The 16,201-nt window shown below is 39.7% G+C and overlaps 1 protein-coding gene across 1 annotated transcript in view; it reads left to right on the top strand.

Annotated features, from left to right (window-relative positions):
- The window catches only part of LOC146705630 (5-hydroxytryptamine receptor 4), a 73,596-nt gene that overhangs the window by 9,505 nt on the left and 47,890 nt on the right, over positions 1 to 16,201 (top strand). The window contains exons 2-5 of the mRNA XM_085463365.1: positions 8,085 to 8,166; positions 11,695 to 11,871; positions 12,552 to 12,752; positions 13,853 to 14,006. Coding sequence (XP_085319491.1) covers positions 8,144 to 8,166; positions 11,695 to 11,871; positions 12,552 to 12,752; positions 13,853 to 14,006 — 555 coding nt within the window. The 5' untranslated portion in view covers positions 8,085 to 8,143. The remainder of the gene's footprint in view (positions 1 to 8,084; positions 8,167 to 11,694; positions 11,872 to 12,551; positions 12,753 to 13,852; positions 14,007 to 16,201) is intronic.

The raw sequence follows: 16,201 nt of genomic DNA, 5'->3' as shown, positions 1-16,201 counted from the left end.
TGTGTAGGTGGCTGGCATGTTGGCGTTTATACTGTAAGCGCTGTTCTAGAATCACTTTGGTTGGATTTGGATACAGGCAAATGACTTAATTGGGAAAGATGAAACAAAATGATCTTTTTATAGATTTATGGATGTGTAATATGGAACTGAATTAATATAATGAATGCCAGAGCTGATATTTTCTTGCTATCGTTAGTATTAACTTGCACTCCACAGCTTCAGGTGGTGAGAAAAGCCTCCCCAGCAGCAGTTTGCTTACTCAGACCTTACTCTCAAACAATTAAAACTGCAGGATGAAGGACTGAAGATCATGATACGTGTCCTCGGCAATGGAGCGAGAGGCTGCTCCTCCACATGCAAGCAAGCAAACAAATGTGCATATGGGCACACACAAACGACTCAACAAGCTCACAATCAGAGGTGTGAGAATATGTGAGAAGTATTTAGGTCCCACCTGACAAGAGACAAGTGAGAATTAAGGAGGAATTAATTAGTTGCCTTTACTTCTTTATAAGCAGTACAATGGTCTCCACACACTGCTGTTGCTGTTTAGCAGAAAAAGAACATTTGCATCTTTCATATGTTTGACAAATAATAGCATTAGCTCACATTTGTCAGAACAAATTATTTGAATTTTATTACACATGCTGGGAAACCTTCACTTTTACAGAGTTTGTAAGTGTAGCATGAAGTAAATTTTACAGCTTACAGTGACAAAAGTGATTGCTTGATAAAGAAGACTATAGTTGTACATTGATTGTTCTAGATTGTCTTTACCTTACTGTCTTCCCATTGATATAGAGTTAGAGTTAGTTAACAAGCACATTTCCAAAAGTCTAATGAACCGCTAATTGTTTGTTGCATTTCTTATCTGTGCAGTCCCGTATTCTGGCCTTTGAAGAGGTGTTTTAGTATTTACACACATTTAATAGTGACTGTCAGCGTAAATCAAGAATCACAGAAGTGATTCTGTGTCTTTTAAGGCAGCGGTCCCCAACCTTTTTTGCGCCACGGACCGGTTTATGCCCGACAATATTGTCACGGACCGGCCTTTAAGGTGTCGCGGATAAATACAACAAAATAAAACTAGTACCGGCACCGAAAAAAAGAAAATTTATTCATAACACACATGAAAAGACCCAGGAAAACCGAGTAAACGATAAAAACGATAACAAAATAACACTGAAAACCGATAAAAACCCTGAAAACTATACATTTCACACCTGAGCCTCAACTCTCGCGGCCCGGTACCAAACGACTCACGGACCGGTACCGGTCCGAGGCCCGGGGGTTGGGGACCGCTGTTTTAAGGGATATCTTTGACTGGGGCACAAACCTGGTGGAAATTAATATCCACATATTCATTTTTTTTTTCACTTTGTGCAGCCCAGCAGATCAGGAAGATGCCCAGATGGCGAGTGAGCATCTTCTAAATGCAGCTCAGTTCAGATGAGTCTGTCAGTTCTCCTGCATCATCTGACTGCCTGTTTGTTTTTGTTTGTCACTCAGCCTCTGTCTGCATCTATACAGTCTACATCTATTAAGACATAAAGGTGTTTGTATCGAGAAGATACGTGGATCTGTTTGAAGTTGTGCGTGTAAATGATGTGATATTTATTTATCTTCATTTTCTACTGTATAGCTGTGCTATGATGTTGTAGGCCACACAGTGCTTGCATCTCAAAACCACCTGTGGGTACTGGGTTGATTTTTGAGTTAATTTTCCTTTTCTCTCACATTTTTTTTTTTTCCGATTATTTCTTCTTCCATTTCAGCACAAATCTGTCTGTCTCAATCCTTCACTTTGAACTATCCAACAGAGTTTTGTCTGTTGATAACTACCTATATATTATCTAGTACACTACGGCACATAGTAGGCCTATTTCCACAGAACAGTTTGGTACTGTTACTACAACAAGTCTGGTCTACCAGTCCCTGGCTCGTCTAATGCACATGTTTAAGATAGGCTCTGAATTGTGCATCCATTACTGTCAGAGTGTAGACAGATAAAGCAATTAAAGTTCATGGAACAAAGTGTGAGTGTCAGAATAGTTGAACGTGGGCTGTAATATAAAAGTGCTTTGAGTGCTCTCATAAACAGCCCACTTCACTTCGAGTCCGAGTGACGCAAATTTTGTCTGCGCAGACATCTGTGGACCCTCCAACTTTTTTGTTTCTGTGTGGACTTTTCAGCTTGAGCACTACACTACAAAATACCGACTCATTGTACGCTCTCAACATGATGCTCTGAGTTCCGACACATGTAGCACTGTGCATCTCAGAAGTGGCTTTTCTCCCTTAAAAATAAAAAAAGTGTTTTGTTTTGGGGGTTTTTAAACAGAAGCTACATCGAGTTTCACAAAGCAATTGGGGGTGCCAGGAAGTTAAAAGCAGGAACAGCATACAGACAGTATAAAAGATGAGTGCCAGTCATTGGTTTTAAACTGTCGATTTTGGCTATAATTACCTTGTTTGGATGAAACGGTGGAGTGCTAATTTGTCAGCTAATGCTAGCTGGTTTGGTTAGCAAGCTGCACTCATAAATTGCCTAGGGGAACACACAACGCTCATACTGGCTAATTAGTGCTACTAAATGGACTAATAAAATGATAGCATTTTATATAGATAATCCATTAAAAATGCTGATGAAAACTCACTCTAATCAGAGTTTTTATCAGGGGTAAATTACCCATAAAGGTAAAAACTATATATTTCTTACTGCGCTGTAAATATGCCTTTTTGTGCTGTAAATTTAGACATTTTAACATGAGTCAGCTGACTGCCTTTTGGAGCCGGCTTCAAGCGGCACCCCAAGGAACAGTAGCTTTTTGTTTCTGCTTCCACCTTTTTCAACTCTGGAGTTTGCTCTGTGGAACTGCTTTCTTTATTTATTTTTTTTAAAAAAAAGATCACATGTAGATCTAAACACTCTGCAGCTAAAACGCTCCTGGTGTATTTTGAAACCATGTGCAGGATAAAAAAATTGTATTGACATTCAAAGACATCCATTTATTCTGCTCTTATCGTTACTTGTCTATCTATTTAGGAGGATGTCCAGCAGATCCACATAACATTGCTCTTGTAAATCACAAACAGCTGCACTAAGTCAAGTCAGTTGCCCAGTTACTCCAGAACAAATAGAAAAATGAGAATGAGAAATGCTCTTTCTTTTGTGCACCATCTAGCCATCCATCTTCTACTACTTATCTAAGTCTGGGGCACAATTTAAGGTGTTCCCAAGTCAGCCAAGAGGTGTAATCCCTCCAGTGTGTCCTCGGTTTGCCTCAGGAAGTCCTCCTGGTTTGACATGCCTGGAACACCTGATCTAGAAGGTGCCCAGTAGGCATCCTGGTCAGATGCCCGAACCAGAGTAAACCAACGGGTCTACTCTATATTTCTATATTCTGTCTTTCTCTAACACATCCTCACTCTTCTTCCTTTTCCACTGATAAGTTGTTGGGGGTCATCAAATGTTGACCCTTGCAGCTCCTTCGTGTCCATGAATTGAACATATTTTAAAATGCTCAGTCTCCTGGCTTCACCTGTGTTGACCACAAAGAATCACGTGCATTACATTTCCTCAAATGTAGGAATGACACATTTTTTGTTATTGAGCCAAAGCAACTGAGATAAAGAGACATGGCGCACTGGTTTCCTGCCTTATTCCTTTTATTTAGGCTCAGAGCCTATGATGGCAGTGACGGTGATATTAACATTAAATAAATGTTAACATTGTCAACTGTTGAGTATGCTGCAGATAAAAAGGAGACATAAAAGCAATCTAGTGCCTTCGTGCTCTCTGCTTTCCAGAGTTCATCCTGTTCTGTTTGGCTGTCAGTCAGATGTGAAATGGACACGGTGAGCTGTGAAAACACACCCCCCTGGACTCACATCATACAAGAAAATTGCAGTCAGAAATATGGCTCATCTCTCCTCTCCCTTTCCTCCCTTTGTAGGAAATTCCAGATTAAGCAACTATTTTTCTCATTTCCGACATGTGAGTAACTGAGTGAGCAACGACTAGCAGGGTGGGTTGTGTTTGTTTTGTTGTTGTGGCGTTGATAGCGTATGAGTGTGTTTGTGGCTGAAAGAGGAAAAAATGCTGATTAGTTTGCTGTGAACACCATTTAAGATGCAAACAATAATCAGTAAATTTCAGCTGACTATTGAACACGGGCTGAATGTAAAGCTGAACACCATCCAATCTGTGCACCATTGTTTAGCTGAATTATTCCTTCAGGAACGTCACATTCACCTATTTTTACTGTGTTTGTAATCAGTGGTTTTGTGTTGTAATTGCTACAGATTACGGACAATCGGCTTAGCTAGAACGTGCTCAGATGTCTAATGAGCCAGGGGCCAGCTAAAGGTGTTAGTATACTTGTTTGAGCCTGTTGAATTGGCCAGGTGTGTGATTGTGAGCAAAGAAGCAGGGTTATAGGTATTTTCTCTTGAAAAGCTACGCTTTACAGGGCCTCTAAAGTTGACTTTTATTTCATTATTTATGCTTTATGGCCTGAAATGCCGCAGTTTTGATTTACACTGGCCATTTTGTTAGGTACAGCTGTTCAACTGCTCATATCTAACCAGCCAACCACATTGCAGCACCATGACCCAAACTCAAAAATACAATTTGTTGCAATCAAGGTATGCAGAAAAACGTCTCTGAACCCACAACACATCAGTTGTGAAGCAAATTGCCCAAAGCAGCAGAAGAGCACACTTGGTGCCGCTCTTGTAAGCTAAGAACGGGAAACTGAGGCTAAAATTAACGCAGGCACGCCAAAATGGACAAACAGAAGATTGAAAAAAAAAGGCTTCCTGTTTTGACAAGTCTCAATTTCTGCTGACACCCTCAGATGGTAGCGTCAAGCACCATGAAAGCATGAATCCATCCTGCCTTGTATCAATGGTTCAGGCTGCCGGTGAAGCTATGATGTGGGGGATATTTAGTGGGCACACTTTCAGCTGATTAAAATGAATAAGCGTAGCTGTAGTTGTTGACCATGTCTATCTCTTTATGAGCCCCCAGAAGATTTACCTATCTTCTGATGATGCATGATAGAGACAATCTGCAGCAACTGTGTGATGCTGTCATGTTAATATGGACCAAAAGATCTGAGGAATGTTTCCAGCGCCTGTGTCATGAAGAATTAAGGCAATGTTGAAGGCAACAGGGGGTCCAACCCCATACTAGCAAGGTACTTCAAATCAATGCCTGTATTTTTTTTTTTAATAAAGACACAGTGATCGTGGAATCGTGGATTTAAAAAAATGCCTGTGAATACTGCCCAATATGGTGAACAACCCATTCAGGAACATTATGTTTTTAATAATCTATCCTCACGAGTCCCTTATGTGTTTGAAAAAAACCCTAAAACTTCTCGGCTCTTGTAAGTACAAATGGTATGCACTGTATGCTCTTAAGCAGGATGCAGCGGAGGTGGTGTACTCTACCTGGGTCATGTTATTTCTCTAATTGCTTTAAGGAAGTGGAGCATTTGATAAAAGACAGATTGAACTTTCTCTGTTTTGTTTCAGCCCACTTGTTCAGCGCCACTATATTTTTCATGTCTAGTAAATGTTATGTACAAGTACATACGTAAGTCTGGACCGGTCAGAGCGAGAAAAGCATTGCTTACTTTTTAAGCCAGGATTAAGACTCATTATGAATCAGATGAAATAAATTAATATTAATTTTAAAATCTACACTATGTGTCTTATTATAGTCAACACAGGAACAGACACGAGTTCAAATTCAACTTAAAGCTGGATAATACACAGATATCGCATGCAGTAAACTGTAATCTGTCCACAGGAAGTAAGTACTGTTGACAGGAGCGTTGGCTTTCACAGTCTGTCAGGTAATGATACTGACCCTCAAGTGCAATAAGCTTGGACAGGGATCATAAAACGGCAGAAAAGCACATGTTGAAATAGGTGCTTAAAGCTGATAAGGCATCGGCAACTGTGCCAATGAAAGGTTGTTCCTCATGAACAGATGCTTAATGTCACATGTGAGAGCATATTCTCCAAGTATTTTTAGAGGGTTTTTTTGTCATTTCCAGTCAAATAGTATGCAAACACTATACAAACAAATAGTATGTACTTTTGTCCTGAGTTGGTGTAATATATTTATGAATCCTAACCTTAACATCAGCTGATAAGTCTGCCTCTTTGGTTTGACATGAAAAAGATTTCAATGGGAATCCAGTCACAAGAAAAAAATGTCTAATGTATCACATTTAGCTGTAGCTATGCTCCATGGTGTATTAGTTTTAAGTAACAGCTGTGAGACTCAGAGATTCCTCCTCTTTCTTTACTATATTTTTAACCCAGGGCTTGTGACTCTGGTATCCTAGCCAAACGTAAAATGGAACTCTAACATGCGCTTCATGTTGCAGAAGCATCATTTCCTAAACTTAACCAAGCAGTTCTGAATAGTAACACAAAACAGTGACTGAAAACAAAAAGAAATGTGACAGAGAAAGAAACTAAAATCTAAAATAATGATACAGCACTGGATACAGACCCCAGACCTTGTAGAACTTGTTAGTTTTTTTTTAAGGCAAATCACAATTTTCTTTGATGTAAAAGTGGTATATTTCTCACCAGCAGTAGGGAGTTGATACTGAGTTTTGTTGGGATTGCAGACACTGAGCCCAAAAATAAATTGGCCATCCCCAGAATTTTTCCATGGCCATAAAGTTGATATTTGTTGTCCAGAATGCATGTAGCCATCCATGCATCTATCCATGCATCTATCCATGCATCTATCCATGCATCCATGCATGCATCCATCTATCCATGCATCCATCCATCTATGCATCTATCCATCCATCCATCCATCTATCCATGCATCCATGCATGCATCCATCTATCCATGCATCCATGCATGCATGCATGCATCCATCCATCTATCCATGCATCTATCCATCCATCCATCTATCCATCCTCTTCACCTTATCTGGGGTTCAGGGTTGTGGTTGTGCGCGAGTCTATCCCATCCCATATCTGTCATACACACTGGAGAGTTTGCCAATCTATCACAGATGCAGTAACATGAAAGATGTAACTATGACTACACTGATTTTTTTTCTGAAATCATTCTCTCATTCAGTCCTTCTTACTTCTTCTTTAGAGAGTTCAGGGTGTGTTAAAAGCACAATTCATTTAGCCTTTTATCAAAGTGTTTAAAGTGAACAGACGTTTTTTTCCCAAAATGAATACTTTTATGGCTGTTTATGCACTCTTTTCTCTCGTCCATCTGTTATTTCTCTTCCAGTGCCAAGCATGATTGTATACAGTGCTCGGATAGGGATAGTGCGGCCCTCATGGTACACTGCAGATTTACTACTTATTTGCACTACTACTGCTACAGAACTTTGGGTTGCATTAAGTGCGCTATATAAGGAAAAGGAGTAAGAACCATACATATGCAAAACACGAGAAAATGGCAAACTCACTATCTAATAGCAAGTGAAGAGCAATTTCTGACTCAGATGTTCAAAAAACTGCTCGATAACTCTAAACCTTGATAATTCTTTGACTTTTAAAGTGGTCTCACTAGGATTGCTTTCTTCATTGGCATAATTAAGAGCAGCAAACGTAAACAGCATTTCTTTCAACGGGAGAAACAAAGGTTTTGATCTTTACCAGTCCCGGCAGTCCATCAGTAGATGGAATCCGACTTTTGACATTCATGAAAAGGAAGTAAGAAAGGAGAATTTCCCCTTGTGGTACTCACTCATGTATGATATTATTATTTCATTACCAAGATAAACTAACATGCTGATTTAATCTGGCAGCAACAGCTGCTGCCTGCCCGCTGCAGACTGTTTGCCCTATAAATATCGCACGTTTTCAAGCTGTGATCTAATTACTTATTTGAGGTACAAGTACCACATTTTTGGCTCCTTAATGGGTGCCACAAGATGGACAAACAAGAATGTGAAATCCAGTCAGTTCAGATTCAAGAAGGTCAACTACTATTTTCAGAAAAATGCAGACTTACTTTAGGAGCCAGTAACATTACATCATGGTTGTGTGTGTGTGTGTGTGTGTGTGTGTGTGTGTTTCAACAGGGCTGTAGCATGGGGTGATGAGGACTCTCCTTTGCTAATCTCAATGCAGATGACTAGTGATGGCCACAGCATCACCTCAACAGTAAGTCATAACAATCATAAGCCAAGTATGTTAAGTCCCTGCTAACTTTAGCATGAATTTCACAGTTTGGGGCTTTTTGTGGTTTATTTCAATTGTTCTTTTTCCAGGATAGAATTACTGAATAGCATGCGACTTTAATTACTTTAAAGAACAAGAATTGAATGCACAAGTTTGAATATGTTTTGGATTTTTCTCTAATCCGAAGAGGATCAAAAGTATACACAGAGGTTCAAATATATACATACACCTCCACTAATATTTAGTTAAATGTTCCTTAGCAAGCTGCACCGCAACTAGATGCTTCAATATCCACTGGTCAGATGATTGAGCATTATTTCTGGCAGAATTAATAGAGTTCATTTAAATTGGTTTTTATGGCATGGACCTGAGTTTTTAGCACTAATTTTCAGTAGGGTTGAGGTTAGGGCTTTGGGAAAGCTGTTCCAGAAGCTTAATGTTAGCCTCCTTTATGTATTCCCAAGCCAGTGTTGTTGTGGTGAAGTCTAGAGTTTGAAGGTAGTCTTTCCTTTTCATTACTGCATCCACTTTGTGTACCAGTACAACTGGTAGTAAAACATCTCCAGAGCATGATGCTACCACCACCATGCTTGATAGTTGGCACAGTGTTTTTACCTTTACGTCTCCAAACCTGTGGCCAAAAAGCTCAGTTGTTTTCTAGTCTGACCATAAAGCTTTTCCCAAGAATGCATTTCGAACTTGAAGGTGTTCATTTTGGAGCAGGGGCTTCTTTCTTGGTTGGCACTCTCTCAGTCCATTAGTGAAGTAGTACCTGTGTTGATCCTGAACATCCTAACCAATTTCCTTTCATTTGAGGGGGGCAGTTTGGGTCTTCTTCCAGACCGTGTTTAAAGATGGCTCCAAGAGACCTTCCTAACTTGTGTAAACCTACAATTCTTCTTCTTAGATCTTCACTGACTTTTCCATTGTCAAACAAACACTTTTTCTGCTGCCAAAAAGAAACTACCAGTTGTTGCACTAATGAGCAGTGTTGGGACTAACGCGTTATTAAGTAACGCGTTACAGTAACTACGTTATTATTGTGGTAACGAGCACGGTAACTAGTTATTATGCCAAAACCGGGAACGCGTTACTTGTTACTGGGATTTAGATAGGCTCGTTATTCGTTACTTCGTGTGGTGGCTATCGCGGAGCTTCCACAGATTCAATAACATTAGCAAGTGGTGGAGGCCAGCAGGTGGATGAAGGAAAAGGGAGGCAGGAGGAGAGACCCGAAGCGGCCGCTGGTCCGAGAGTGTCAGGTGAACTGAACTTCAGGTAAGAAGTTATGACCTGCAGTCCATCTGGGTCAGATATGAACCAAGTTTAGTTGGAGTTTATTTTCGTTATGCTGACTTTTTCGTACTGCGTGCTAGCTAGCATGACGGGGTTTCTATACAGCTGGGTGGGTGCTATGTTACTGATGTTGAACTTTATTTTGTTCATAAGGTTAATTATTAGAGTTGCCAACCGTCTCGTAAAAAACTGAATCGTCTGGTATTCAGAGAAAATATTACGCGTTTCTTATTGAGGTGAAAAGGAACAGTTTGTCCCGGACTTCAGCTACAATGAAAAAGACACAAAGCTGGAGTTATTCTGTGTTTACGCCGCACAGCTGCCTCCTCTTCTCTCATCCTCTCACCCTCCCTGTCCTGTTTCTACTTCAATCATGAAACTGATCAGTGATCAGCTGATCGGCTTTTCTCTCTTGTTTGTTTATCGCCCACTTTGCGCCAGAAAGAGGAAACCAGCGGATGTCGCGGTAAACAACAGCAGCACGTTTGATCAGCTGTTGTTAGAATTTATTTAATATTAATTTCTAGTATCAGCTGATGTTTGCTGGAGCCACAGCTGTAAAAGCTGCTGGTCATGATATGGTTTGGTTATCTGGTGAGAGGGAAACATGAAGATGAAACCAGGAGATGTCCTTACTGAATCATCAGAGCTGAACAGGTGATGGAGAAACAGGTTTACCTTTTAGGTGACATGAATGAGTTGAAGGGAAGTTATGAACTGTTTCTGAGAGACAAACACCAGGATCCTTTTCTAAGTAGCTGACAGCTGGTAACTGTGCAGGGGCGGATCTAGTAAAGTGTTGCCAAGGGTCCATGTAGGGCATTAAAAGGGAAAGGGGGGCACAAGGAAATACTTTCTTATTCTCATTTAAAATGTCTCACTTTTAAAAAAAATAATTTTCTGAGTCTTGCAACAAACAATTGATAGATTGATACATATATACCATCAGAACAGTGTACATCACTGTCACAACAGTGTTTATTTTCATTCAAAGGCTTTATGATTTTTCCTATAATTTTTCCTATCCAAAATGCCCGGGAGGATTTTTTTGTCCCAGTCCAGCCCTGTATGCAGCTCATCTGCAGTCTGGTGTTACCTACATCTTCCTATTCAGAAGGCAGAATTTCCGAGTTCTGAGTACAATCGAACGCACCACGACTGCAGTTTTTGTGTTGGATGTAAAAAGCAGGCTAGGATAGAATCAGGTGTGGGATTTCTCTCGTGGAAATGTGCACATTATTTTTTCCTTTCTATTGGTAGGTGGCACAGTGCACTTGTGGCAAATAAGCAAGCTAGAAGACTGGCAATCTTGCTGGGTATCCAGTTACGGAAGCAACACATTAACAAGAGAATTCTGAGTAAAACCAAAGTTACTTTCCCTAGTAACTAGTTACTCTGAAAGTAACGAGTAACTTGAAGTAACTGAGTTACTTTTGATAGAACTAGTAATGTAACTAAGTTACTAATTTAAAGTAACTTACCCAACACTGCTAATGAGAAGTATTTAATAGGCCTTGGCTTTATGAAGTTAAAAAACAATGTAGAAACTTCACTCATTACAACATCACTTATTAAAAGATTAATTGCGAGTATGTATGTATAATTTTGACCCTGTGTGGATTCAAGAAAGTACTAAATAAATTCAAATTTGTTGAAGTCATTAAAGATGTATGCTGTACCATCTTTACACACTGGAAAAAAAACAGTGCCTCTGTGATTAATACAATTTGATTCTGGTTCTGATTATCTGAATTGTCATGACAACCATGAGTGATTATAACCTTCTGATCACACTTACAGGTGTCAGCCCAACTATAATTACACAGTGTGCTAAATGAAAGCACCCCACAGCCATTTGATTGATTTTTTTTTTTAATTTTCTGAGGGAACATGCACAAAAAGAAACATTTATCACATTTGGGGGAAAAATGTCTCGTCCCAGCTTAAGCTGTTAGCTGATTTTCATCTGCATTGTCTTGGTAGCTACATATAATATCAGTTGACCCATAAAATTCAGATACATGTCAGAGAGACAACATACAAGTAACATAATATAAAATAATCAAATTTGCATGCAAAGATAAACTAAGATAAATCTATCCATACCCATTGTAAAACTTACATCATGCATATCCCATTCAATAACCAGACTATAGCATATGCAACTAATAACTGATTTATTGGTCGGTTACTTGTTTTATTTTTCTCTTGCAGTTTGTTGGATGATATAAAAAACTCTGAAGAACAACAGCCAGGCCAACAGGAGCAGCAGGAATTCTTGAGCTCCCTGGAGACCATCGCTCTCTCTATCTTTCTCTCGCTCATCATTATCATGACAGTTTTTGGCAACCTGTTGGTCATGGTGGCGCTCTGCAAGGACCGACACTTGCGGTGAGCACTGTTGTCTTTCTCAGCAGCAGCTGTGTTTTTTGTGACTTCAGCAGAGAAGAAGGTTTAAATCTTCTGTCTGCAAATGCTCCCTAAAATCTTTTTTGAGAACGTCCAGAAAAGCCAAAATAAAAATCTAGTAATCTTAAAAATAAATACAATAAACCTGACATAATGTAGCAAAGTTTTTTTGAGTGAGATAATGACTTTCAGAATTTCTTTTTCCGTCTTTTAAAATTAAACCAGCATTTGAAGATCTGTTTTTTCTCAAACTACATGGTTCTCATTTTGGCAGTAATATTTAAACAAACCCATCAAATGTCAGAGCACTCAAATTTCATTCAGCCTGTCATGACAAACCCCGTCAGGTAGACAGAAAGATGGGCATTAATTTGTTTTGACATTTGGTAACTTCCCCAAAAATAAATTTTTTGGATCTGTGCCTCAAAAGTTTTGAGACCTTATTAAAGACCTTTATTTAAGATAGACTTTAGTGCAGGAATGGAAGTTAATACTATTTATTTATAAAACTATACTCAAAAACATGCCTGTCTTTCATATTTTTACAGAGTTGCGCCGACTAAGCCGCTTCCCTTTTTAAAGACAGAACATTTAGAGTAAATCAAACTTTTTCTGGATCTTTTTTTTTCTCCAACTTCTATATGGTTGTCTTCTTCTCCCAGAAAGAAAAAGACAAACTACTTTATTGTCTCGCTGGCGTTTGCTGACTTGCTGGTTGCTCTGGTTGTGATGCCCTTTGCTGCCATCGAACTGACTACTGGCCAGTGGCGCTATGGAGAGATTTTCTGCCTGGTGCGAACATCTCTGGACGTCCTGTTGACCACAGCATCCATCCTGCACCTCTGCTGCATTGCACTGGATAGGTTTGTGTTTGTGTAAAAAAGGCATATATTGATGGCACAATGTGTTTCCCCACTGAAAACATTTTTTTAAAATAGGGTTTGATTTAATGTTGAAGACAGTCAGTTACTTACGTTGCACACCTAACAAATGATCCGTCTGTATTTTTCTACCACTTATTTGGGTCGTAGGGGCTGCCCTCTAAGCAGGTACCCCAGACTATACTCTCTTCATCCAGAGCCTCCCACTCTTTGAGAAGAATACAAAACATTGTCAAACTGGCAGAGACCTAATCTTTCGTGTGTGTCCAGGTCGGCCCTCGGGTAGTCCTCTTGGTAGGACATGCCCATGCAGTGCTGTTTGTAGATTTCAAACAGAGAATAATCATTTCTACTATTCTCACAATCCTCTTCAGCTTATGGCTATCCTCAGACCTGCTGTTTGCAAACCAAGAAGTGATCCAGTATGTAATAATGTTTTTGATGGCCCATCTGTATGAGACTGTCAGTGCTGAAGTGAGGAGGTCCGCTGTCTTCCTTCTGCAGAGGAGGGAGAGAAGCTGCTGTGCCTTCTTGATGACAGCTGTGGTGTTGTCGCTGGAGGTCAGCCCTCCAAAACTCAATGCCCTTTACCCTCTTTACCGCAAATTCGCTGACTGTCGGTGGTGGGAGATAACTGAAGGTAGCCCTCCTAAAATCTATGAGATCTCAGCAAAGGCTTCTGATGTCCCTTAGAGAGTCACAAACAAAAATACGACTTTGACAGGCAAAGCTAGCTGTTGCCTTATATTGCCTTTACTGGTGTAAGCAGATCCTGCAGCAAGCATTGGTCATGCCACCATGTTGAACCTAGTATTTCTGTCAGAAAAAGTGAACAGAATCAGCTATGAAGAGCAGCCAAACAGTTTAATATCACAGAAAGTCAGTAAGGTTTCCTACAAAAGTAGGAAAAAGTCTGATTTATTTCACAGCAATGCCTGCTCTACCGTCATACAGGGATCAAATAAGCCAGAATAGAGTATGGGCCCAATACCCCATACCTCTGAAGCACAACCCCCCATTCATTTTTAAATCTGTATGTTAGTGTAAAGTATGTGTGTGCTAGTGTCTGTGTCTTATTTCAGGTATTATGCCATCTGCTGCCAGCCATTGGTGTATCGACACAAGATGACCCCGATGAGAGTGGCAGTCATGCTCAGTGGCTGTTGGCTCATTCCCACATTTATCTCCTTTCTACCCATCATGCAAAGCTGGAACGCCATCGGGATCGAGGATATTGTAAGTCCTCATTAGCTCAGATCAGAAACCATCACTAATGAGATCAAAACAAGTGGCTACATAGTTCTAATGCTTACATTTCTTTACTACGACCCCTGAATCAAACCAAACAGACAGTATGTTTAAACAAAGTATCACAAAGAAAAGTTCATACCGCTCTCAAATGCCTAAAGAGAGGTATGTTCTTTCTTTGAGGGCAAAAGCGGCATTAACCTCTCCAGTCTAATATTCTTTGTTTCTAATAACATTTTCAATCCCTGAAACAATGCCACAGTAAAAGAATGATCACAAAACAATTCCAGTCCCTGTGGAGGCTTTCTCGCTGCGAGCAAAGACAGCACTTCAACAAGCATTTTCTTCTGGTTTAGGTATGTTCTGGCATGAGCTTGTTTCAGAGCTGCCTTGAAATGAGCAGCAGGACTCCCAGAGGCAGGCAGGGACAGATGAATTTATTCATCCAGACTTAATGAAAAGCTCTTTTCTCTTATCTTTCTGTCTGGCAGCGTACAAAGCCAGTGTTACTTTTTTAATGGCTGTCTCAAAGGCTAGAAGTCATACACGGTATACAAAATTGCATAGGATTATTTTAAATGCTGTCTGTGTGTGTGCCGATGTGTTTTTCATTACGCTTCTGTTCTGTTTCAGAGGGATTGTTTGAAACTGAAATTTCTTCTCACTAAGCACAAGCTAAACCAAACAGTATTTGTCTGGTTGGTTTTAAAGGTGTCTGCTCAGGGATAGTGATCTGAAACTGATCTCTGTCTTGAAATGCTCAATTTGGGAGATACCGTCTGCAGCAAAGTTTTCTGTCAGTAGAATAAAATCTAATTAAATTGAGCTGGCCAAGTTGATTTCAGATAGAAATTTACCTTAGGGACTGGTTATCACCGTGGTCTATGCCATAAGCTACACGGAGCTTATACCTCAAGCACTTCTATGGAATAATAAACAACTCCCGAGCAGAGACAAACCAGATAACTGGGCAATGTGGCAGAAAGCTGGAAGTACTTATATTATTAATTTATTTGACATCAACTAGTAGAAATCTGTAAATTATTACAGTTCTAGAGGTTTGTCCAAATGAGTAGTGCTCTGTTTAAACGGTTGGGCCGTCCTTTCAACTATTCCACAGGTAGTCCACTCAAACAGCTACTAAAAAAATTACAATCAGGCAAAGGAAACACTTCCAAAATTTAGAATTAATTCCAGGATTCACATATCTCAGGTATGCGACCCTTTGCTCGAAGCTAAGAGGCAATGGATAGAGGATCTCTCAGTGCATATATCTGCCGATGGTCTGCATAATATTGAGGCATTGTACAAAGAAATGTATAATAAATGTATACGGCTGAAAATAAAACACAGTTGGCAACAGACAGCAAAACAATTACACAGATGAAAGTTACCTTTCGTGGACTTTTGCTGTAAGTGTGAGGCTCCTGTTCTGCATGTACTTGGACTTGTTGCAATCACAAGGCTGGAGGAATAATATCAAAAAGGCTAAAGTATTAAAATAAAAATTTCACATCTCCGCAAAGTCAAGATTCAACTTCAAGACTCTGACATCTCATCCTTTGAAAAAAGCTAGATTATTCTGGCTCTTATCGCGACTAAGTGACACTGTGCTGTGGGAGTAAGCACCCACCTCCATATGGAGAATGGACAACAACAGCGGCACAGTTGGCTGTCTGTGACACGGTTACTTACAGTTTATTCAGTAGGCTTTGTGAATACATGTTTACCATGTGGCTGTTGTCAGCTTAAAGAACTTTTTGGTTACCTAGTAAATGTAACACAAAGATGAACGTCACATTCAATAATTAGGGAGGAAATCGATGTGATGGACTTCCTTTCTTTACTTTCTTTTGATAATTATGTAAGTGTGAAGCTTTGATTAAACCTAAATCTTTTTCCAATTAACACCCAGTTGCTCAAAAAGTATACAAACCTTATTGTGTGTAGTTTCATTTACAGGTAGGAACGATTATTGTTTTCATTTTTCACCAAACTATCAAATCAGAAACGTGTGACAAGAGGCTCGTGCTTCTTCCATCATTACTGAAATCTCCCCTCAGCTGAGTTTCTGCTAACTCTTGGATGTAGACAGTAGAAAGAATAATTATTCCTACATTAAACAGCTCACAACTGCAATTGTAGCAAGGTTGTCTTTTTTGGATAGAGACATTGCTATTTAG

This window comes from Copadichromis virginalis, linkage group LG7 (genome assembly GCF_057382275.1).
Source record: "Copadichromis virginalis isolate Kocher_CV1m ecotype Utaka linkage group LG7, C_Virginalis_male_GT1.1, whole genome shotgun sequence".
Lineage (NCBI taxonomy): Eukaryota > Metazoa > Chordata > Actinopteri > Cichliformes > Cichlidae > Copadichromis > Copadichromis virginalis.
Note: the sequence above shows the minus strand (reverse complement) of the source record. Positions and strands in the feature narration are given on the sequence as shown.